At 40.9% G+C, this 25,132-nt stretch overlaps 1 protein-coding gene across 3 annotated transcripts in view; it reads right to left on the bottom strand.

Moving 5' to 3' along the window:
* The window catches only part of vps50 (VPS50 EARP/GARPII complex subunit), a 103,732-nt gene that overhangs the window by 42,456 nt on the left and 36,144 nt on the right, over positions 1-25,132 (bottom strand). For all 3 annotated transcript variants that reach the window (XM_034599986.1, XM_034599989.1, XM_034599988.1), the window contains exons 10-16: positions 23,855-23,897; positions 22,480-22,578; positions 20,123-20,263; positions 12,444-12,576; positions 3,522-3,613; positions 3,287-3,381; positions 2,417-2,515 (exon numbers count right to left, since the gene is read on the bottom strand). In XM_034599986.1, coding sequence (XP_034455877.1) covers positions 2,417-2,515; positions 3,287-3,381; positions 3,522-3,613; positions 12,444-12,576; positions 20,123-20,263; positions 22,480-22,578; positions 23,855-23,897 — 702 coding nt within the window. The remainder of the gene's footprint in view (positions 1-2,416; positions 2,516-3,286; positions 3,382-3,521; positions 3,614-12,443; positions 12,577-20,122; positions 20,264-22,479; positions 22,579-23,854; positions 23,898-25,132) is intronic.

The raw sequence follows: 25,132 nt of genomic DNA, 5'->3' as shown, positions 1-25,132 counted from the left end.
CCTGCAAAGGTCACTGGTACACATGGAAAAGAATAAAGAACATGTGTGTGTGCGTGCATGTTTACATTTGTTTGTGTGTGTGTGTGTGTGTGTGTGTGTGTGTGTGTGTGTGTGTGTGTGTGTGTGTGTGTGTGTGTGTGTGTGTGTGTGTGTGTGTGTGTGTGTGTGTGTCACATGTTTCCATGTTAACTGTGATCACAGCATGTGACAGCCTCCCTTCTGTCCACCTGCTCGGGTCAGTATCAGGTCTTTGTGTGTGAAATGTCAGAGCAGTGTTGACTTCAAACACCACAGCACCCACTATCACCTGACTTAAAGCAGTTTGAAGTATGACATGTAAAGGAATGTGGAAGAGGCGAGAGACTGAAAACTCCTGGTTGACTTCAAAATACATTAGTTTACAAAATGCTTATTTAACTAGTCCCCACGTCTATATTCCTCCAATATAATGCATTGATAATTCCAAGACTAAATAAAAGAGAAAATGAGATCACGAGTGGAAAATCTGTTAGATATTAATCATGGCTGAGCCCTGACAAGCCCTGTCATCCTGTTCTTTGCACCCGCAGGCCAACAACAACACAACCACCCTGATGAATGAGTGTGTTTCTGCAGGCCGCCCGCAGACAAAAACAGGCATCACACAGTCAAAGGTCACTGATGTGTTTCTCTGACGATGACAACCTGCTGGAAAACGAATCACAGCTAATGCAAAGAAGATGCACACTGGAATCCTCCTGCGCACGGATGCAGATGTGCATGTGTGTGCGTGAGACGGGGTTAAAAATGTGCCTTCTTCTTCTCTCTGTGTGGGTTTGTTAAGTCGTAGGACATTTTCACACCTGACCGTTCAGATCATGGTTGATATCTTTATTACATTGTTATTTGATCTGTTTAGTTTTACATTGTAATTTATGGAGAGCACTTAAGACTTCTTTCTATGACATTCAAACAATCTGTAGTCATCTAGGTGACTGCGTCTACCTATACTTGACATTGATTGGTTTGTAGACAGGCGTATGTCTGACGTTGGCGTGGGTAGTAGTCCTTTCAAAATGAAAGGAGAAAATTAATGAAGGGGCTCAGTTCATATATTTTCTTGCCACTGTAATATCATTAGGGTGTTTGTACCAGCATCATCAACGTCAATAGTTGGAACCAAAGATTGTGATCAATCCTGCAGTCTGGGAAACTCTGTTCCTGGGTAAATCAATGAGGCTTCCACTTTTTTCTTCTTGTATTGATTAATGTCTCAACTTCCTGCAATTAGAACGAATGTCTGAAAAAAACATTTTCACATTGAAAATGAACTGTGGTCATGGTTAAATTTAATCCCGACTGATGCCGCCTCTTTTAGTCGGATAAAACTTTGGTTCATCATGGTCCAAGGCACCTTTTACACCTTAGACTAAACTGAAAAGTCATGACAATATCCTGTGTTTAACTTTGGAGGGATTTTTTCTTTGTGGATCTCTTGTTGGACGTCTTGTGCTTATCGGACTTCAGTGTTGTTGCCCTATAGTTTTTTCTATTTTGTGCATTTTTAATCACCACCTGTTTTACTTTGTTACTTAGACTTGTTTCTCATTTCAGTGCACTTCACTTCTCGTTTTTGTCTGGTTTGCCTTCATTGTTGATTACCTGCCCTGGCTTTATTAGTTTTAACTGTGTCTTGTGTTCATTTAACTGCCAACCCGTTTATCGAACTGTAACTCATTATAAAGACTTAATTCAAAATCAATTTAATTAAATAAATTAAAGAGGAATTCAGTCCACATGTTTCAAAAATTTGCCGGAAGCTCCAGACCAAACAAAGTAGGCGTGAAAGTGCCCTTACTCTCTTTTTCAGTTTCCTACTGATTTCCCCTCCAGCCTTTGCCCCTGTGTTTCGCTCCTTTTCCATTTTCTATAATAAGGATGAAGTTTATAATCTCTCTGATATTTAATCATCCTACTAATAATTCTTGACAGGTAATCACAATCACTGATCAATGCAAATCACCTCTGATGATGACTTGCTGTCTCGTGTGACAGCATACATATTCATGTGGCTGGCGAGTTTGGGGTATGTAATCAAGATGTAAATGTGATTCCAGCTCAGTGAGTGTTATCATGTAATTACACGTCTATCCCAAGGAGGGTTGCGCTCGGCGTGGAGCCCGTTAGCGGCAGCCAATGGTTGCACTTGTGTGCGAAAGTTTCTGTCAAGCGATGACAACCTGCTGTTCGAAAAGCTGCTCCACTTACAATCATCTCACTACTTTCTTTCAGGAATATCGGGGCGGCTGTGCATGTCACATCCATCCACAGCGTGTCTAATTGTCCACACATAATCAATCCCATCAGTTAAGAGAATGAACAGAGACGACTTCTTATTGTCACACGATCAAGTAGATGCGATGGAAACACCTCGTACCTGTGGTAGTTTTTGAAGTAGTTGACGCTCTGGCGTTTGATTGACTCCTGCAGGACCTCGGACTTGCTGCCGCAGAACTCCTCACCCACCTGCATCAACCTGAAAGAGGGGGTGGAAGAGAATAAACGGTGACGGAGACAAAAGTGAATGAAGGAGATGAAGAGGGAAGATGTACAACAGAGGGATTTGTCCAGACAATGGTTGTATTCTTTATGAATAAATAAAGATAATATGAACACACACAATTACACAATAACAATAAGAAAACTGTCCTATATTTTATAGTGTGTGTGGCCTTGACGTTTTCAATAATCTCTTTGTCACTGACAGCAAGAACAAACTGGATCACTATCACCAGGACATAGGGCATGGAGTAAGAAACAACACATCGTAGGGAGCATGGCAGGCAACTGCTTGGGGCCCCGAGCGGAGAGGGGGCCCTGCCCCAGAGAACGGCTTGTTTGTCCACAACAACAATTTTGTGAGAACCCCTTGTGTTATATGACTATATATAATACTATATTTTTATACTTCTTCTGTAAGTGGTCAATGTTTTAGCTCATCAGTGTGAACTCCAACATAGAGTGAAGCTGAGTAGTGCACAGCCTGAACACAGTTTAACGCAAATTACTAGTTAAGGTAGTTAATATATATAATAAGTGTTTGCTACTGGCTACTGACATAATAACCTCAGTTTTTTTTTTAACATGTAAGCAAAGCAAATGAAAGCTTTTGACTGGGCATGGGAAAATATATACATATGTGTTTGTTTGTACATGTTTGTATCATATGAGGTGAATTAGTAAGTGACTGAGCACATGAGTACTGTGAGAAACAAGTAAAGTCAAAAAAGAGAGAGACTGCACGTACTTGCTGATGACGTCCAGTACCACTATGAAATCATCATATTTGAAGTTGGACATGTCCGTGCCCAGGATGTAGGCCTTCACTTTCAACTGGACATCCTGAGGAGAGAGATGAGAGGGACATGGTTGATTTGTGGACGTTTTGATAAAGACAATATATAAGTAAAGAAAAAAACAGAAGACACTAGACGACTTTGAAAAGAGAGACAGACGGAGAAAGGGGGAGGCAGACTACAAACCTGCCAGATCCGTGTCAGACCGTGCTCCAGTTTCTTCTTCACGTAGCTGCGGTCCACAACCAACTCATCAGACTTTGCTGCTGCTGCACCATCTAGAAATATTCAAACAAAAGTGATTAGGAGACCGTCTTCTTGTCCATTTCATTTAGTTATTGTTTTTGCTCTGCTCTTTCTGCATGAGACCAATTACCTCATAAACTGACTTCAGAGGACAAAAGAATGGATGCAAATACAGACCGGACCCAAATAAAAGTCGAACTAGATTGGGACTCAGTAGAGCACATACCTCCGCCAAGGCCCAAAAGTCTCCTTGCTCCTTGCACAAACTCATAAATAATAGTCCCAAAAAATGTCAGATTTCTTTTTTAAATCCAGGTCCAAGAATTAGAGTCTGGAAGTCAGTGAACATGAAAAAGAAAGTCCTTTATTGGATTAGAGAAAGTGAAAAATAAATGCTGGAGCCACCCCTTTATTTATGTAATGGGTTATTCCGTGGCCCACGTCCCAACCTTCCTCCAAATTTCGTGGAAATCTGTTTTTTTGCTTTTGTGTAATCATTCTGACAAACCAACCAACAAAAACATTTAAAAAGACTATTATAGGTGCAGTCTAATATGAACAGGGAAATGTGGTGTAGCTGATCATCAGATCTGACCAGGTTACTGTCAGTAGTCCATTAGTGTCAGTTTGACCATGCCTGAATGTTTGCTGGAGGGATGATAGAGAGAACGACTGACAGTGACCTAAGACCAGTCGGGCTGGTAAAGACAAATGGCCGTTGAATGAGCTGTTTGATTCCTCAGACAGTCGGACAATGACACCAACATTTTCAGCGAACACGGTTCCTCCTCCATCATCCGCTCACTATCCCTTTATTTATGTTCTTCTCTCTCACCGATCACTCAGATAGAGTAGCATGTGGTGCACATATTGCAGAGGCTACCGTGTCATCGGAGCTGCTATACTTTCCTTTAGCAGAAAATTGCTTCAATCAATCTCAAGCTGCTCGCCCTGTTTGAAATGGATTTGTGGGGAAAGCCAGAAACACAGAGCCAGTGAGTCAACGAGCAGGTGGCTGCGAGTCCCACATTAAATCCCATTAATGTGCTGAGAATACAGATAAAACTGTGCTGATGGATTACCCCACTGGTTAATATTTATGCTTGTTTAAGGTTTGTCTCTCTTTTGTTACTGCTCATTTTATTTATCAAAAGCTAATTTAAAAAAATAAATGTCACAGTTTTTATATTAAGTGTAAAACATTAAAAAAGTGCAGTGATATTTCAGTTCTGAATATTACTGGACTGAACATTTTACAGGAAAAAAAAACAAACAATAAAACCATGAAAAAGACGACTGAATATTAGGGCCATAATCAGAGATTTTGAAAATAATGTTATAATATTGTGAGGGTTAAGATATAATTCAATGAGAAAGAGTCATAATATAATAAGAAATAAACTGCAATTTAATAAGAACATATCAAATTACAAGACTAAAGTCACAGTTTAATGAAAAAAAAAGAAAAAAAACTGTTTGGAAATAAGCAGCAAGGAGAACTCACACCAGAGTTCCACTTCCTCTGGATCCTAAATGTTGAACCAATCTCATCGTTTCTTGAGAAATTCCAGAAATCACATACAGATGTAACCAATCATAACTTTGAAGTTGACCATTGCCAAATATTATATTAGAAATTAGACACAGTTTTCCTTGCACAATATTTTCATGATCCTGGTACTTGCTATAATGTGGTGCTGATGAGCCAAAAGACTATTTTGCTATTTGTGATACACAACTTAACAAGATGCACATTTTAACAGTGAAGATCCTCTGATATCCCCCCTCTAAAATGATACAGCCTTAAATTATGACATTATTTTTGCAATATTACTCATAATAGATACAAGGTGAACACGACAAGTCTTTTATAAGAGTTCTTTCTTCTTTACTTCTGGTAAAAAAAAAGTATTCTTCTACGAATGGAAAAGGCAAACCGACAAACGTGGCAAATCCATCTTCATGTGCTCCAATCACTGGAAGAGGCACAGATTATTGATGAGAAAGACATTCAGGGGACAAGAATTTCCAAGACTTCAGGCTTTGGTGTGAGAGCACCGAGGGGAAAAACGTAAATATGTCACTGAGAGAAAACGTGCGAGTCTTGTGTTTGCAATCACACTACCCTTCATTAACTATTAAACCAGATGATGTTGGACAGAGAAAACAAGGGAGACAGGCATGAATCACTCGGGGTGTTTTTCTTATTCTGTAGGCGCGAGTTGACAAGTTGAAAAGACCTAAAGCTTTAACAATGCAAACACATAATTTAGCTCAGCTTGACTCGAGTGTGTCTGAGCTGCTGTCAAAACGGAGCCACGGTGCTCCGGACCTGCTGGGAGAACGGCGGGAGGATCTCTTGCCCTGTTGTGGCGCTGGGGGTGTTTTCATAATGACATGCCGGAACAACAAGCAAGACATAAAAAATATATTTTTTAAGAACAAACATTATGCCCACACACAGAGATATATCTAATCCTATCAATATGATGACAGAGTGTATGGAGGAAAGACGGAGCAGGGACAGACGAGAAAAGGCTCCAGAAGCAAGATGCCGAGTGAGAGTCTGAACCTAAAGACACTAAACATAATGAAAAGTGAAATTTTGAAAAATATTGGTGATAGAAAGGAGTGAGCTTCCCAGACCTCTGGAGCTCAGTCTGTGCTGCTTGAGGCTAACAGACTGCGGCTACATTAGGTGCTACAAGCAAATCTCTGACCCCACTGTCAACAGTCAGGTTGCAACATGGGTAATGTAGGCAACAAAGTTTTGAGTGGGATGAATTGGATTTTATCTTTGGTCAGTGGATCCTTTATTTTTTTGTGATTGTGATTTTGTGACAATAATGAAGGAATGCAGTGCAAAATGTTCACACATGGGCTCCCTCAGACGTTATCCAGACATCTTTCTGGAGGGCTGCCAGTTCCACAAAGTGTCCAAAGCAACTGACTTGGACATTTTCGTTCTCACACACAACCCCTCTATAAAATGTTCAGGATTTCAGTTAATGTCTAAAAGCAGCTCCTGAGAAACAGCAGAGCTCAGTCCTGTGCTGACCATAAAAGGTTTTCCTCTTCCACTCTTCCTTTTTGATCAGTCTGCATGCACACCAGCACTTACTAACACATCACTGTGTTAACCATACGCTGAAGCATACAATTAGCAGCACAAAGGATCTGCTGAGCCTCACTATGGATTCTGACAGAAGACCCAGTCCACCAAATGAGAGAAAAATCCTCAGGAGGGAATTCATGTTAAGATGCAGTGGATTGGAGCAGTGGGTTTCCCTCATAGAGAGAGATTACACCATCCCTTTCATTTTCTACATCAATCTTCATCACTTGCATCAAATTATTAATCTGGCACTATTTTCTACATCAAGAAATAAATATTAAAGGCCAAATACAAGCTCTGTTGCCATCTCCAGCAGTTGGACACCTCCATTAAAACTTAATCGAGTCATGAACCCTGTCATGAAAAATATCACAGGCTATTTTAACACCACATATTGACTTGAGATGGTCAAGTGTCTTATCTCTGGGGTAACAGAAACAAATAAACACTATTATTATTTTTTAAAAACAGCCGTTTTGAGCACTAGACCAGTGAGTTTATTGGTGAACACGAAGATATAAATTTCACAACATTCTGGCGAGCAGGAACACATCTGCAGCGAGCTATTAGGGATGTTTATCTTCTCCTGCCACCAACTGATTGTGATCATCCCACTCAGAAATGGATGGGACAGTAATACATGATATGAAATATTCTTTGTCATTCACCTCAGATTCTCTTTTTACTTGATGCATTTTAAATGCACAGACACACGGCTGTCGTGTCACAGCCACGACTAGTCATGGTTTCTAATGATGACATTGGGGCGGTGTTTAATAAAACGTGTATGGGAATTTAATGAATACGCTGGTAGATTTCAAACCCCGTCCTCAGGAGTAATATGTTTGTTATTTGAGTCAATAATAGGGACAGAAGTGAAAACAGTTGTGTCATTCACTAAAAGACAGAAGGACAGACAGGCTGGGAGATGGTGACGTGGCAGTTTTCATAAGTTGGTTTCATTTCCTGAGTACAAGGACAGTAGTGAGAGTGACACAGCAATCACGTGTACGAGTTGCAGGCTTCAATGGAAACGCTGCTCATTCACTTTCAATGTGGTGATGTCATACGTTGCCGAAATGTATTGTAAAGTAAAGTAAGACAGAATAAATGACAACGAAAAATTGTAAACGTCTTGATTCTCAGGTAGGTTCTGGAGTTATGATAAGTGTCTTTTTCTATGATTTCTAAGTGTATATATGGGCGTTTATTGTTTATGTACATTGGACATAATGATAATGTTGGAAAGTTGAACTACCACTGAATCTAAAGATATGTGCATAATGTCTACATGGTCGAATTAGAATATATAATGACTGAACATTTAAAATATATGAAATAAACAAATTATTTGAATCATTTGATGATTAGTCCTAACATAAGTACAGTACTTTTCCATCAACAACTTCCTCCTCATTAACTCCCTGTTGTTGTCAGAGCAGTTTGTGTCAGTGCTGTCTCCCACCGTTGACCCAGTGAGGGCGGCGACAGCCTCCCCAGGTTAACTACTTGGAAAGCATTTATAATGGTTATTAAAAAGTGCTACTGCAGAGAGGGAGGAAAAGATAAATAATAGGGAGCATCCTTTGCCAACCCGTAGGTGGTGGCCGGTATTCGACCTTTGGTGGCATTGTGGGTAACGGAGTTCTTAATGACTCACGACAAACGCCTACAGGAGCCCTAGCTCCCCGCTTGTATCAAACTATGACTCATACAAGAGCAGCCCGTGCATGATTTAGCATAAATTTTTTTAAGTTTATCAAGAGAAGTCAGAACACAACTTTTGGTTTCTGAAATGAAAGCAGATGAAGCAGTGAAGGGAAGATTAAGAATTAAAAAAAGAAAGTAAAAGAGAAAGTCAGTAATAAAGCAGCAATGATGACACTGACAGTTTATAAATTAAAACACTTTCTTTGGAAACCTGCTCTACAAAGTTAGGGCAACACAGATTCTAATCACAGAGGATTAAACGCACCCCACCTGACAAGACGTACACTTTTTATGCTATGTTTTCATCCCTGTCTGTTGTTGTTGGTTGGAATTTGTTTTGTTTGTAGCAACATTACAGAAAAACAACCAAACTAATTTCTACAAAACTTGGTGGAAGGATGTAATATGGGTCATGGAAGAACCCTTTAAATTTAGGTTCTGATCCGGAGGCGGATCCAACAGTGCGAGGGGAGTTTTGTGAGGCAATTTTTCAACATTTTCTCAGAGATTAATTGATGGATCTTGATAAAAGAATCTGACCTGTTTAGGAAAGAGATATCTATCAGATGAGAGTGTGAAATTGCTGCAGCTTGATTGAATTTAAGGGGACTGTTGGACCGTGGTTGAGGAACTGTATGCACTCTACTCAGTTCCATTGTTGTTTATTCAGGGATGATTTGGTGCATTCTGAGCATATATATTCATATATAAATATTTTGAAACAATATGAATATGTGTTTAAAAATGTGGTCGCTGTAATATGTAGATTAAACTGTATATCTTAGTTCCCACCTGAAAGTCCTTTAACAGAGATGTGTTTGAAGGTATTGTATTTTCAGCTACGTGTGATCTAAGCAGGTTGGAAATACTGAGAAATCCATTAGATTAGATGCCATGTTGACTCAGCAGTAGGGAGGTATGCATGAATAAAAAACATAATGAAATGAATCAATCAAAAATAAAACCAATTACAGTATGTTCAGTGAGAGGCTAGTAACACATAGGTTACTCCACATAGCAGGTCCCCTGGTTTAGTTTGTATAGTATGTTACTAGTGAACATTAATGATGTGTGAAGGCCAATTCTCACCCTGAGCTTTGAAAACTGATGGTTTTCTTTATCATATCAGAGCAGACAGCCTCCACAGATTCCAGTGCTATTTTGCATGGTTCATGCCCCCGTATGAACATGTAACAGATACACAACCGGTCATGGTTATTTACCCTCAAATGCTGACATGCACACACGTGCACACACACAGCGACCCCTGCACCTGACGGCCATCAGGGCTAATCCAACATGACGGGGTGTGTGCTTCAGGAGCAAATCCGTTTTGTCGGCTCGGGGTTTGACCCTGGCCTGTTTCACCTCCTGAAACAACCTTTGCTTTCATCAAGTGGCCAGATTAATTAGTGATACGTTACACTGACCGGCTCAATATACCAAGAGGCCACAGCCCTAAATTTAACGGGGATGCTCTTTTTTTCTACGTTAATGAGGAGAGGTGTGTGTGTGTGTGTGTGTGTGTGTGTGTGTGTGTGTGTGTGTGTGTGTGTGTGTGTGTGTGTGTGTGTGTGTGTGTGTGTGTGTGTGTCAGCAGAAAGAGGGGGGAGTGAGTGATCTTCAGGAGGGGAGACCGCTAAGACCCTGATGGCCTCCGGTGTGAGATGGAGGTCACTGTAGCTGCAAAAAATTCTTCGACAAATAAGACAACGCTTGTACAGTAAATCACTACTCTGATGGACCCTCCCCACACACACACACAGACATTACAATAAAGACAGAAAGGTGAAAGCCAGGGTCGGGGACACCTTTGCACAGAGGTGACAGCCAATCAAATAGTGAGATAATAGATGGGCCTCGTGAAAGGAAACGTGGTGTGTGTCCTTTCCCCTGCGAGGAGGGTACTGTCACAGAACATGCAGGACCTCCTTGAAACCTCCTCCACTCATCTAATGAATTCAGTACAGTATGGGAAAATGAAATTAGCCATCTTCCAATAGGCTGCAGGAAGACACAAGCTAATATGAGGGTGTATGACAAGACAAATGATCAAAAACAGTGACGAAGTGAAAAATCCACCATGGCCTCCTTTCTTACACCGGTAAGAAATACAACTGGGAGCAGAGCTTACTGCTAAACCACAAAGTATGTATTGCCTTGACAACAGAGCTTCTTGCGACTGATGTTTTCACATCTGGCGGCAGACTGGAGGGGCAGCGACAAACGCAAGACGGATCCAGACATAAACTTCGGGTTTTGGACAGATGTGGCGTGCTGTTTTTTATGGACTGTAATTTGAGCGAATTCTCCAGTGGAGGAGATATCGTCACAAAATGTAGCAAATAAAAGCGAATTATTTTCTGAAAGGATAAAAACAGGTCGAGATGACATTGGAAAGTGAACAAGGTCACTGAAGACACTATAAATTGAATATTATAAATGAGAACGGACCTATTATCACTTTATTCTCAGCGTTGTCTGTTTTTTGTCAAATTATTCAGTATTAATAGCTACAGCCCTGTGTCTGTTACCATGGAAACATAAGAAACTCAAAGTCACACGGACACGTTTCCATAAGAAAAAAAATACATCAATCATGGTTCATCAAATGTGCATATATTTATCTAGGGTCACACTAATCCAACAATGTAAATTCAATAATGTGTACATATCATTTATATTCATGTAATTAGCACAGACTGTTTAACCCAATCTAAATGTGATAACGCGGCACAAATTCAACACATACACAACACTGTGTTATCAGTGCGTTGTATCCTAGAGCTGCAACAGTAAACAGACAATGCACGTCCCTGTGTGCACTTGCAGCGGTTTTCAGGGATTATTCTGCTACTGACCTGCTCCACGACCCGCACGCTGAAACAGAACTTACAGCGAGCGCTCACAAACATGTGCCACTTCAGAATCCGCACCTCGACACCGAGCGCTGCGCTGAAGCACCGGCACAGATTCCATTCCCTCTTCTCTATCCACACAGCGAGGTGAGCTTTAAAGCTGATTATCTCACTGTATATCGAAATCAAACACCCGGGAGAGAGTGGCACTCAGGGTGTGTGGAGAAAGCTGACCCCATTTTCACCGAGTTATTGTCGACTGAAACTGTGAAATACCTTTTTTTTTTATTCAGCTCAGGGTATAAGGAGCAGATTTGGCGATTTTTTGAGTAAGATTAGATGAAAAATGAGAGAGAGAGAAAATAGGTGAGAAAGAGATTTGGAGAGTGAAAATGAAAAAGAGAAGGAAAGTACAGAACTGATTTGCACCAGACTTTATTTAAAAGGATGGAGCAGGGGCTACAGAAGAACCCATACAATTGTGTAGCAGATCACGTTAAAGATCAGGGATCCACCATTGTGAGAGCATGTTTTTACATTTTCGTTAATTTCTCAGGAAATAATATTTAGATTTTGAGGTAAAAATCTGACTTGGATTGTTTATTTAGTTCTGAATCCTCGACTGTGCATAAAGATGGACGACGCAGTTCTACAGCAGAAAAAATAAGCGAAAATATCCCTTTTGAAACATCTGGAACCAGAGTCTGCCCGGTTGATTGTGGTGTGGAGCTGCTGTATCAAGGTCTTGTAGATACATATGCACGACCAATCACATGTCAGTCTCGGCTGTCAATCATGATGTCTCACACTGTTTTTTCTTTTTCGTATCAAATTACTAATTAAAACCAGACTTAGCCCCCAAAAAATTTTATTTCAGCAAACATCATTGTGATAATAGCTACCTATAATGTCAGAAACCATCTTAAAGAAAGTTTATTTGACATGTACTTTGGTCGATGTCCCATCCACAAATATGGAGGAGGCGGGGTTTATGACCTCTACTGTGGCCAGCCACTAGGGGGCAATCAAGACAATTTGGCTTCACTTTGAGGAGCCGTCATGTCGTCTAACTTAATTTCTGTGTCCTGAATCTGCAGTTGCACCCACATAAAATGCTGCTGAACATAAATGAATCCAGAAAAAGTACCAGGACCATTCGATATGATTCAAGTCTCATACCTGGAGCTGGTGCGGCCTCCTGTTTGTCTTGCTCCTCGTGCCACTGCATGGTGCGGTGGTAGCTCAGCATCACCTCCCACAATGCCTTGCACAGATCTGTCAGGCAGGGGATGTAGCTGTCCGGGGTGATGTGCTGCCGACAAAGAAGGGATGAAAACAAGGGTCACTGCTGTTCTTCTTAAAAAGCCTGATATCATCTGTATAACAGTATTTCTGTATCATATGTCCCATATGTTACATGTCCTTTTATTCACCCAAAGTAAAAATGGAACATTTCACAGTCATGAACACAGCGCTGGGCTACTTTCTCTAAATTGATCAGCTGTCCTCCACATTACATCTAATTAAAGCTCCTCATCCAAGGACACTGAGTTGGAAAACATAAATTCTCTGTCATAGGAAAGGCTTTCATCTCATGTAAGAGCTAATTAATGTAAGAACAGATTAAAATGAGGACGTTATTAAGCTGCTGCCTCACTAATACACACCATACATTTAAAAATAGCTCAGATGTGCACATTAGGTGGGCTATTCTCCTGTACCACAACTTTTAATATCATCTGTGACAAAAAAAAACATTATTTTCGCAGTCAACGGTCTCATGGAGCTATTTACGCTAAAGGACATTAATACAATGCATGATTGCCATAGTAACAGCACTTGTTCATAAACTCATATATGACTTTTTATATTGCAGTGTAGATGGAGGTGCTTTATTCAATCAGTATCTGAGCATCAGAAAGTTTTACATCAGCTGTGATATGATGATCAGGCCCTGAGGTGAGTCACTGCTTTCATAAAGTTACAACTTTTAATATAGCTGCAAATATTGAGACACTGAGACATGTAGAACAGAGGATTTTTAAGTATTAATTAACAAATAGAATATTAGAATAATCTATAAAAGACGATAAAGTTCTGATGGTGAAATTATCTTATGTAATAATGTGACACAGGAGAATACACAAGTCATATATATATAATAGATATTTGTCTACCTAAATACAATGGCATTGACTAAGTGACTTTATCCATAGAATACCCACAAGCCCTTGTGCACAAACGAGTCTAAAGGATAACACAAGCTGCAAAACACACCTGCATCTACCACATGACATCTGATTCTGAGCTGTAAGGAGGACGACCGGCCTGTAAAAATGTTTGTGTGTGTTAAATTCAAATCTGGCCCACCTACGAGAAGTGCAGCTGGCACAATACTGGCCACTGCCGCGGTTCAAGGCTCCACAGAACAACTCGTCTTCTCAGCAAGTTCACAGACAAATTAATCACTGCCACATGAGACTGCAAATGAGTGTTTGCCGAACCCTGCTACCTTTCACATAAAGCATCGTGGATTGCACACCCCTGGCCTCGTACACTGGTGGATGCTGAGAGAGAAAGTGGTGCAAGAGTCCCACTGTGCAAAGAGCAATCTTGTAATAAACAGATTCTGAATGTTAATATTCAGAATCTGACCGAAATGCTTCCGCTTTATAATTTATGTGCATTCATATGCAGACAGCTCTTAGTAGAGATTAGTCAAAATGTCATCTCGACATAAAATAGAGTTTGTGTGGAGAAATGTTCAACCCCTGTGATTAAAGTAACGGATTGTAGTCCCACTAGTTCCTAAGCTTGGATATCCACTGTCTAAACGGGAAGCCCTAAAATATTGGCCGTGTCCCTCAGAGGCTAATTTGCCGTCAGATGATAGCCGATGGGCTCCGAGATTGTGCAAACACTGACATGAGTTATGTCCCACTCCTCCTTCTGGCTGCTTCCTCTGGCACATCCGACGGAGCCTGAGTGACAAACCGGCACTTCGAGAGACTCCAGGAGGCGCTGTCGATGACAGAGCTGCTGCCTGAGGCTTCGAAATTGCACAATAGGTTTGGATCCACTATTGTTAGAGATGATTTAGTACACTAAAAGTGAAATGATGTTAATTCCATCAGTCACCAAGGATATTCATAACAACATAACAAAGTCTGTTCTCTCCAAGCACCTTAGTTACAATCAAACTTAAGAGGTTTATATCTTGCTGCTGCAATGGACATTAATCACTGTTTTATTTCCCTTTAAGAATGTTTCTGTAATCACAAGAATTCAACAACAAAACAACAAACTGTGGTGAATACAACGTTTAACTGATTATACAGCTGCTGGATTCTCTGTAGTTACGGGTAGAGGCAGGACTGTGGCATGGATGGCACCCGCAGGATGTGCAGTCTGGTAGGCAGAGTGTTTCAGACGTGTGTGTTGACTGAGGGAAGATTGCATTACCTAAGAATGGCAGCGAGTATAAGCACCATTAAAGCCATCAACCCCACAAACCTCGGAAAGAAACACCGCAGCCGAGCCGCTGGAACACATTTAGAAAAATCACCTTTATTTTACTCTCTGTTGGTTCAATATGTTTCGACACAACTTACTGTGTTCAGAACTAAGAAGACAACTTAGACGTTACTGTATATAGTTAGAATATATAGGGATCCTTTCTACATGGATATTAAAAATATATTTTTATAACAAAATAAATAAAAGACATCAAATATATCAAAGAATGTTTAACTCAAGACACCAGGGATGATAATCTTGATGAATCGTCAAGGTGCATCATCATGTTCAGCCAAAGTACAGAGACCATATCAGGTATGAATGTCATTAGTCTAGTAAATCTACGAGTGCCAAAGGTCCAACCTTGAGCATGACAGAACTGTGTAGTCGTTATAATTTCCATGTCCACTCACAGATAATAATTAACCAGTGGAGTTTACACAAGGTCCAACCAGAAAAGAGCTAAACATGGCTGAGGTAAATACAGGCTCCAGCACCACATAGGTCAGAAAGGTAAGTTAATGAACCGGTTCTGACAACACCAGGCTTACATTCGACATTCCCTGTTCTCCACCAGCCAACCATATCACAGCAGCATGTTGCCAGGCAACTGGGGTGAGGGGAGATAATGCGGGGGGTAAGAAGTGTGTGTGTGTGTGTGTGTGTGTGTGTGTGTGTGTGTGTGTGTGTGTGTGTGTGTGTGTGTGTGTGTGTGTGTGTGTGTGTGTGTGTGTGTGTGGGTAAAGATCTTAAGTAGGTTTGACGAGAAGTAACCTCAGGTACGCCAACACAGAACTGTCTTTTTTTGTGTGTAGGTATGTTTGCATAGGTTAAATGCTACAACTGCCATAACTGGGTGCAAGATCAAACCTGCAAACATTTTTTGTTTTTACTGAAACCAACCAAGTCTTTCTCCACCAGTACAGTGATGACAGCTTGAGGGTGGCAAGCTCAGGGTCTGTTGAACTCCAGCCATTTGCTTTACTGATTATAGTTACAGATCATTATATACATAACATACAGCAAGTGTCAGGGGGTTCTGACTCGACAAAGCGCTGAGTGCATTTTTTCAGTCGTGTGTGGGCGTTAGGAGAAGTGTGCATGAGACAAATGTCACACGTAAAAGAGATGAGTAAGAAACTGCAGGTCCTCTTCATTTAGCTGATTCACTTTCTTTCAGAACAGACAGTTACACCCCCACCTCCTTTAACAGAAGCATAAATACACAGGTTAACCTGCAAGAGACCAAGAACTCAGTCACCAAACTATAATCCAGCTGTGCCAGCAAAGCACAGTACACTCTGCTGAAGAGGGATTTCTCTCCTAGTCTGACACATGCACACAAACAATTCGGTGAAATAGTGAAAATAGTGTGAAAACAGTTTTTGCAGAAGAATTATTTTTACCAGCATGAGCAAAGTGAAATGTCCAGTTTAATATTGGAGGGAAGTGCACGGACTCAAAAATAGGTATAGGCAGTTCTATGCGAACCTGATCTGAACATTTATATTTTAAATGCCTTTGTTTTTGCAGGTTCCCTCACACTTTTGCTTGAACCAAAGAATTAATCTAAAATTGCCCTTGGAATAATATTATTGGAATTAGATCTTATATTGTTCCTTTGGAAAACAAAACATTATCTGCTGCAGTTCTGTAGCTCAGGCAGCACTCAAACCTCTTGAGGCTCATTTATACTGCTTTTACGATGAAAAAGATATGTCATGATATTTCATGATATTTTCCAAGTAAATTTGCATAGCAGGCACAATGAGTTGAGGATGACACTTTTCATAATTTTACGTTATTAAATCTTGAACATTTAGCATAAATTGAGGCTTAACTGGTTATTTTGTCAAAGACCATATCTGACAAAGCAATAGAGTGTGTGTGTTTTTTTTGATAGCTCAATATTTAGCAAAGCTTTTATGTAGATGTTATGGTTCTATTCCCGGACTTAAAATCAGATCAGATATCAAACAGGTATTTGACGATGGAACATATTTTTGATCATCTGCTCACTGTTTTATGTTGCCCCAACTTTACCTGCAGCTCCCCACAGACCTGGCATGCAGCACAACAATGTAGAGACATTTTACACCACAGATTCCACGCAAAACATATTATCAGTTATCTAATTATTCCTCTGGAGTGAAAAAAAATACTGTTTCGCAAGAGTAAAGGAAAAACTGCAGATGAGGCCGTGATACTGCTGAACATAAAAAAGCAACAATCTCTGCATCCTCTCCGCAGCCTCAGTAAATGCTCCATCCTTCCGATACACAGCAGCACTAAAGGTCAGCCTATATCAAAATAATGGAACAGTGCACAATGGAGAGTGGGATGGAGCAGTGCGGGTTACTGATGAGCAGCTGTTAGATATCATTATCAGGGTGATTTCGCTCCTATCACCAGAGCTAATGGCTTTTTACAACATTGGTAAAAAAAATTATCTGAACTAAAAAGGTTAAGTCCCACTGACAGTTTTTCTACAGACAACAAAGTTTATCACGACCCAATTAAATTAATTTGTGAAGCGTTGGCCGGCAGCACAGTGTTCGGTCGCAGTCACCTCCTCTCCCGCGATTCTGGGAGCAAAACTCTGCTCTTTTCCAGGAGGAGAGAAATCAGACGGACCAGGGGATTGATAAGGAGAGCGGCTCGCCAATAATGATGAGGTGTTGATGTAAAATTAATAAGACCCCTTCACAATCCGCACTGACCTTTCCGAGTGTTCCCTGCACTCTTGAATTTTAAGTCGCGTAACTAAGAGGCAAGTTCAGAGGGTTTAAAAGTGTCTCTAAAATTAGCATAACCTTTATTTATCGGGGGAACAACAACCCAAAAAAGTTTTCTCTTCTCCGCAAACAGAGTTTAGCGCCCCGCAGCTTTAACACATCGTCCGCCGCCGCCGGAGCAGGTGAGGGGTTCGACGTTCGCGTTGTTCAAGAGAGAGCTCACATCAACAAGATTTGTGGAGAGAGCAGAGCCGAGCTGATTTCCCCAGCTGGCCCACTGATGTACAACCGAATTTGTCACAGGTACATTTTTTTTTAAACACAAGACAGGGAGACCTCGGAAACAAATCCATGAGTGCATCTATCTACAGTATGCTGCAAATATCACAACCAGCCGCAGAGAGGGCAAAGTGGAGGATGATTCAAACACTCATGAATCACAGGAAGTACTTTTCAAGCTCATCTCCATATTTTTAGCAGCTCCTCACATCCACTCCAGTCCAGAGTATGTACCACATAAGCTACAAAGAAATGTACATCACATGGGTACTTCAGAGAGCTCTCATAGTGGCAATTTAAAGGGAGGCACATGAAGAACAAGTAACCACAACACTTGATCTCCACATAGAAGATACAGATCAACTGCATGTGGGTGTTCAGGCACATCTTTCATATGTGTGTGTTTGTGTGCGTGTGTGTGTGCGTTTTGTCCCATCAATCTCCATCATCAGCCAAGAGTTGGACGACACAATCCATCTTAAGTATGCAAGACTGTTTGTACAAGATACGAGTTTGTATTTGTGGTACGAATGGGTTCATCCAGGCAACACGTTAGGTTGACAGCATATCTATCAACCACACGCAAACATTAGGATGCGTCTGTCACTAATGCACAGATGCATGCACGGAGTAATTCAGAGGATCTATGGGACAGATTTCCACTACGCTAACTGAGATAATTACTCAGACTACAGAGAGACAGCTTTCGTTTAAGCTTCTCCATCACAATTTGCTACTATGGACTCCACCAGCTGCTGGGACTCTTTGGACAGAACTTTTGCAAACATTGTTTTTAAAATTCTTTTTTGATCAGGTTGTTTGATATAGTTCCCTAAATGTTGGTCTTTGACTTTTTGTTGCACAATCTGCACAGAGTCGTTGTAAACAGGCAAGAATGATTTCTATGTGAAGGAACACTTTGTTGTTTATGTGATTTTGTTTTCATTTAAGTGAATTACTCCCAGACAATCTCACAGTAATTATTCTATAATATATATATATAGTGCTGTCAGACACCTATATTATTATGACTTAAATATTATATATTTACCACGGAAATATAAATAAAGAATTACACAATACTGGCACGAATAGCTTGACACCTATAGCTATGGTCATAAGCATTCAAGAGGAAACTGGTATCACTGTCAAGACTCCTGTAGCACAATATGTTCTATAGGTGCCACTGTTTGGACTCATGTATAGCCACACTGTGCGCTGCAGTAAATTGCATTATTCATAAAAACAGCCAGCTGCTTGTCTAAAACTAAAAAGCTAAACTTCCATGCAAGCAAGTTTCCACCTCACAACTGTGTGGACAAATCTTCTTCAAAGTAGCAAGTTGGAAAGAATCAGCATTTCCTACCAGACTAACTTTCTACTGAGGTAGAACAACATGCATAAAAAGAAAAAGACACAGGGGGGAAGACGAGATGAGGAGGGAAGTGAGGGGATGTACTGTAGCATAAAGGTGAGAGGTAAAGAGCAGGGCACTGTGGATATGAGCACAGCGGGCAATGTCCCTGTTAAAAGTAGTGAAGTCACAACAGTCAGGGAAAAGTATAACTGAGGGTCACGGAGGGAAAAAACTATACAACAGCTGACATATAAGGAGAGAGTGTAAAATAACCTTTACCTGTAATTCTATATACACTTCCACACTGTGGGTCAGATTGTAACACAGTCACTGAGGAAGGACAAACCACTTCCAGCAAGTCCGTGATGAGTGGACCAAGTTATGGCTCACTGGGCATGCAAATCTGATTTATATAATACCAGAGGCAGGAGCTACAGTACAGTTCTCACTTTCCCTTTGTCTCAATCACGCTCTCCACCTCTCATTTATTCGCCAGACATCACTAGAACCCAAACATATTTTTTGGTTTCCAAGAGGAAAAAAACTTGACTGCGTCCAGAGTGACAGAGAAATGTAAACAGACGACAGCGTGGAGCTGTTTGTGCTTCTTTCCCAGAGAATATACCGTGTGGTAGGGGAGGGAGGTGCACTGATGTCATAGTCATCACTGGAGTGACAGTGCACGACATGTAATGTGCAATACCTTCATCCCTTCATCGTCAAATGCTCAGTTGTGGTCAAAAATACTTGTCCTTATCCATCAATATGAAGGTGGTGCATTTTGTGGTTTTCACTGCACTGACTAAAGAAGTGTTTCGTCTTCACACTGGAATCCATCCAAGTGTGAACTGAATCTTTTCTGGAAGAAATTCATCACCCCAAGACACAAACACACACACACACACAAACACACAAACACACACACACACACACACACACACACACACACACACACACACTCATCTCCTCACCGTGCACAGGTCCTTGTATTGCATCTTCTGGAACTTGGTGTCAGCGTTGCCAGCACACAGCTCCACGTATCCCAGCACCACTTGGAACACAGTGTTGTGGATGGCCTGGGTGAAGTGCATGTGCAGCTGGTCCATAGCGGTCTGCAGAGTGAGAGAGAGAGAGAAAGAGAGCCAAACACACTGTTGTGAAAACCATTACATCAAGAAGTCACTGCCATCAGCCAACGAGGATCTGTGGAAAAGGGAACCAGCAGGGAAATTGCAAATCAGACGTCTCCGAGACGCATACTGTGTGCTTGGTATTTTTGAATTACTTGCAGACATATTTTGTTAGCTACACAAGATGGGATGATTGAAAACGAGGATAGCTGTCTGCCCTGGGAACTGCAGAGTTCACATCCAAGGGAAAAAAAACTGTGTCTTCAGTTTCCATGATTCACATCACAGCTCAGTTTGATGTGGAAATGTCACTAATGAGATGAGTCTTCTAAGACCTTTTTAATACCACTTGAATTGAAATTTAAGCCCAAACGTGTGATGGAAATACACAACTAAAGTGAAAATACACTTGTCCCAAAATAAACTCATTTATGTCCGCTAGACATTGTGTTCAACCGTTATGTTCTCTGTCTCTTTATTGAGGACCAAAACCAAAACAATGAGCTGAAAGAGGCTAAAATTCAACTGACAGAAACCGAACTCATTACCAAAAATGACCCTCATCACATAACACGTTGCCGTTTTACCCATAACAATTCTGATAAGAGCAGCCTTAAATATTCCAACTTATCAATCGCATGACCGACTTTCTTCCATCTCTACAATAGGAATTTAAATGATTCTAACTTTTTCATTAATCATTAAAAATCTGGGATTTCAGTAACCCCAAGAACTGCTCTTAACCACCATTTCACAAAAAAACATCCACACTACAATCTTGCTCCACTCACTGTGCTCTGTGTGTGTCCCCAACTTGAGTCTGTTATCACTTATTCTCTTTTAAAGTCTTAAAAGCATTTACCATCACTTCTGTTTTGCAGCTCCCACCCACAGTCTTGCTTTGGGGACGCTGGTGAATTGAGGACAGTATTGAGCAAAGCCCTGCAAGTGATGGATGTTGTAGTGCAATTAGATTTTCTCACTAAAAGCTCAAACTCTTGCACCCCCCATCTATACTGCCACAAAAGCAAATAAAAAAATGTTTCCCTTCTTTCTGAGAGAGTTTCACTTAATCTCTCCGAAAAACACCATGAAAATGAAAAAGTAGACAAGAATAAGAGGCAATAATCGCAACCGTCATAATATCAATAATAGTTAATATTTATAATAATAAGGATTTTAGTAATGTGTCCAGCTGATTAGTATATAAGCAGGTAATAAGAGTGAGGCCTGGTCTACACTACTGCTGATACTAAAGATTAGATCAGAGATACTTCACCCTTTTTTTTGTAAAAAGTTCCGTCCAGAAGCTCACTAAACTAAGTTCTACACTTTCTATACCTAACCCGAAGGCTTTTGTAAGAATCACCATTTGCGTGACTTAAAACGCAGTTTGCGTGTGGATGAAAGGCTCAAATGCAAGGAAAAGGTTTGTTTTGCTAAATGTACGAATTAGTGTGGACAGGGTGTGCTCGGCTAGAGACCATTGAGGAGAAAAATAAAAACCAATTATCCGAGTTGGAATGATTCGCCTAGGATGACATAGTTCATTCAAGTACCCATTTGTGTGTGTGTGTGTGCATGGCACCAAAGACAAGCTGCAGTGAAAGCTACGATAAAGAGACAGAACTTGGCTAAATGAGGGAAACACAGATGCACAGAGAACAGAACAGAGTCAGAGAGAGAGAAAAGAGAGAGAAAAAAAGAGGGAGTAAGATGAGAGGAAAAACAAAGCACTTAAGGGGCAATGGCAACAGCCGGGCAGCAACGGCGCCCTCGTTTGCTTTTGAGTCTGAAAACGCTCATTATCACAGCAATAACAAAGACATTATGCCTTTTCAGTAAGCTCGATGATTCTCCACATCAAGGTTAGTGTCAAGAGGCACATGGCTTATTCTTTACCATCACCACTGGCTCTCAAGTTGTGAATGGCAATGACGTACAATGTTGGCTGTTGTGCGGTTGCCAGGATTGTAAACAAGGGCAGTGACACGTTGATTTAACAAGTTAACAACAACATCTTGATTTCCCGTTTCCACTATAACCACAGGTGTTATACGGGAGGAGAGAAACCACCTTATATAAGAGAAAGTCAAACAACAGGACGTTTGCAGTGAGTGAAGACAACAAGCAGACCCATCACATTCTGTTGTGTTAAGTCGTTCGCCGTGACCCCGTAGCCGAGTCAAACCACTGACCTGTGTCTTGCCCAGGAGCGTGTAGGCCAGCTGGACCTTGGTGTAGTGCGAAACATCGAAGTGCTTACACGTCTTCGACAGGGCGACATCAAGCTGCTCCTGGAGCCAGAAACAGGAAGATGACAGAGGGGGGGAAATAAGAGAGAGGGATTATTAACGTTAAGACCAGGGATTTATACACATATGTATAGCTACCACACAAAGCCAAGGGAAGGGAATTGAATGTGTGTGTGTGTGTGTGTGTGTGTGTGTGTGTGTGTGTGTGTGTGTGTGTGTGTGTGTGTGTGTGTGTGTGTGTGTGTGTGTGTGTGTGTTACAAAGGTCAGAGAGAGGTAAGAAAGACAGGTTTGTAGGAGTTAGGAAGTAGAAGGATGTGTGGAAACCTTGACACATTAATCTGAGCTCAGAGAGCAAAGCGCTGACAAAGGCCAAGTGATCAAACACCTTGAATCAGTGAGTGTTTTCTCACGCCTGCACATAAGCATAATGACGACAATGATGACAGCGGATGTGACAAACTACATAGCAACTAGTCAGTGATGTAATGTAGAGGCAGATTCAGGAATTTTCCTTCTTTAACATAGCATTTTTCAATGTCTTTACAAATTTCCCAGGAAATAATTCATTGATCTTGATGAAAGAAAATCTGACACGTTTAGGGAACTGATATCTATGAGTGTGTGAAATTTGGTGCAGCTTGATTGAAGTTAAGGGGACTGTTGGGCCATGGCAGAGGTGTGAGCTCTAACTTGAGAGCTATTTCAGTATTATAATGAGACTATGGGATTTTAATGGTACTCAGGTTAATATCTGAATATTGGATTTCATCTTTGGCGTGTGTGTGTGTGTGTGTGTGTGTGTGTGTGTGTGTGTGTGTGTTTAATGTTATCGACAGCAGTTTGAAATAAGGGGATGTCACTCACAAAGCTGAACAATAACACTGAAGATTTTTCTTTGCTTATTCACAGACCCGTGCCGACAGGTAAACAAACAAGCGCCTTGGTGCACGGCTACGAATGTGTACGCACGTGCACGCCTACAAAACTGTAAGTAATTAATCTACTCAAGCACCGCAGCAGCCGTGCTGAGAAAATTGCTTTGCATACCATTTATCACACGCAAGTATTGGAGCACAGCTAGAGATGGAACAGATATAATTTACTGTGCTCGCAATAATGACTTTCTGAATGTGTCAATATTTGGTAGACCCACAATGAGAAAGCCAAACTATCAAAATGTCAAAATGAAGCATAAATTGCTTCTTTCAGACGAGGGCTTCTGGAAAATAACAATGTTAGAGCAAAATATTATTCACTGCTAAAAGTCTCTTAAATGATATCGCTCACAGATAATGGAATTAGAGAGTAGCACAGACCTCTATTTGCTCCAGGGTGTCTTGTAGTTTGGAATTCAATTCACTGTGGGGAGAAAAAGTTGATTATTAAGGATTAGTTACTCAGCTTTGGACCAGAATGTGTTGTATCAACTATAGTCATATTCAACATGAATTAGGGCCTGTCAGAAAATTATATTTTCTTTACATTGTGGCCAAATAGATCATCACAAAAAGATCTATATTGCTGTTAGTCGATATATATTCTAAAACACTATTATGTTGGAGTGTGAAACAGATATTCAATGTATCACAGCAGAAAGACATTGAAATTATGTATACAACATTTCTTCATTATTTAAATAATGTTCTCATATGTGCAGGAAATTATTAACATCATATAAGTATTCAATTTTTTCAATATCATGGTTATCGTCAATACCAGTCAATAACACGAAACTACTAATGAGTTTAAAAGTATCCAGACGATAACACACTCCATTCTGCTTCATCATACAAACAAGACAAGAGATGAGAAAATAAGATGTTTCCTGACATTTCTCGGGGAAGACAAGTATTTTTTGTCTCGAGCGTTTGTTCTATTTCAATGTCTGCAGTGGAATCCAGTGTTTAAATGGTGTTACCCTGAATGGGTGTATGCGTGTCTGTGCATGTACCACGCTTGTCAAGACGCAAAACGCCTACGCATCCTCAAGGCGTCCTCAGATTCTGCCTCATCCTGGGAAAATGCTTTCAACTCCAGAGTTGAGAAGCAGCAGCAGAAATCACGACTGCTCGGCTCAACCCCAAGACGCCGATTCTATTCCCCTGTTACTCCCCCTGCACTGCGCCCATTCATAATCATCCCCTGTCCCACAGTTTCTGGGTGTCTTTCTCAGGTCAGCCTGCTCTTATGTTGTGCCTTGTGAGACTGCATGTCGCCCAAGGGAGAGAGTGTCCTTAACAAATTGCTAATTAAGCATCTTCGCTGCGGTTGGGGACAGAGAGTGCGGAGGAGGAAGAGGAGGAGGAGGAGGATGAGGGAGGAACTGAGAGGAGACTGAAGATTGAGTCCCACAGGTCATTTGGATAGCAGGTAACAAAATGAGCACGCCATCTCAAAACTCGATGCACTCTCACCCTGCACGAGGGTTTAGGAGTGTGACACTAAGGAAAGGAAAGGAATCAACACAGTCACCAGTGAACATTTACCAGTTTCCGCCATAGATTATACAGTAAATAAATACAGAAGACGCAACTCCTTGAGTCCTCCTGCAACGGCCGTGGGTTCGCGACCCGGCCTTCTGCTGCGTGTAGTCC

The sequence above is a fragment of the Hippoglossus hippoglossus genome, chromosome 11, assembly GCF_009819705.1.
Source record: "Hippoglossus hippoglossus isolate fHipHip1 chromosome 11, fHipHip1.pri, whole genome shotgun sequence".
Classification (NCBI taxonomy): domain Eukaryota; kingdom Metazoa; phylum Chordata; class Actinopteri; order Pleuronectiformes; family Pleuronectidae; genus Hippoglossus; species Hippoglossus hippoglossus.
This window is presented reverse-complemented; position numbering and strand designations above follow the sequence as displayed.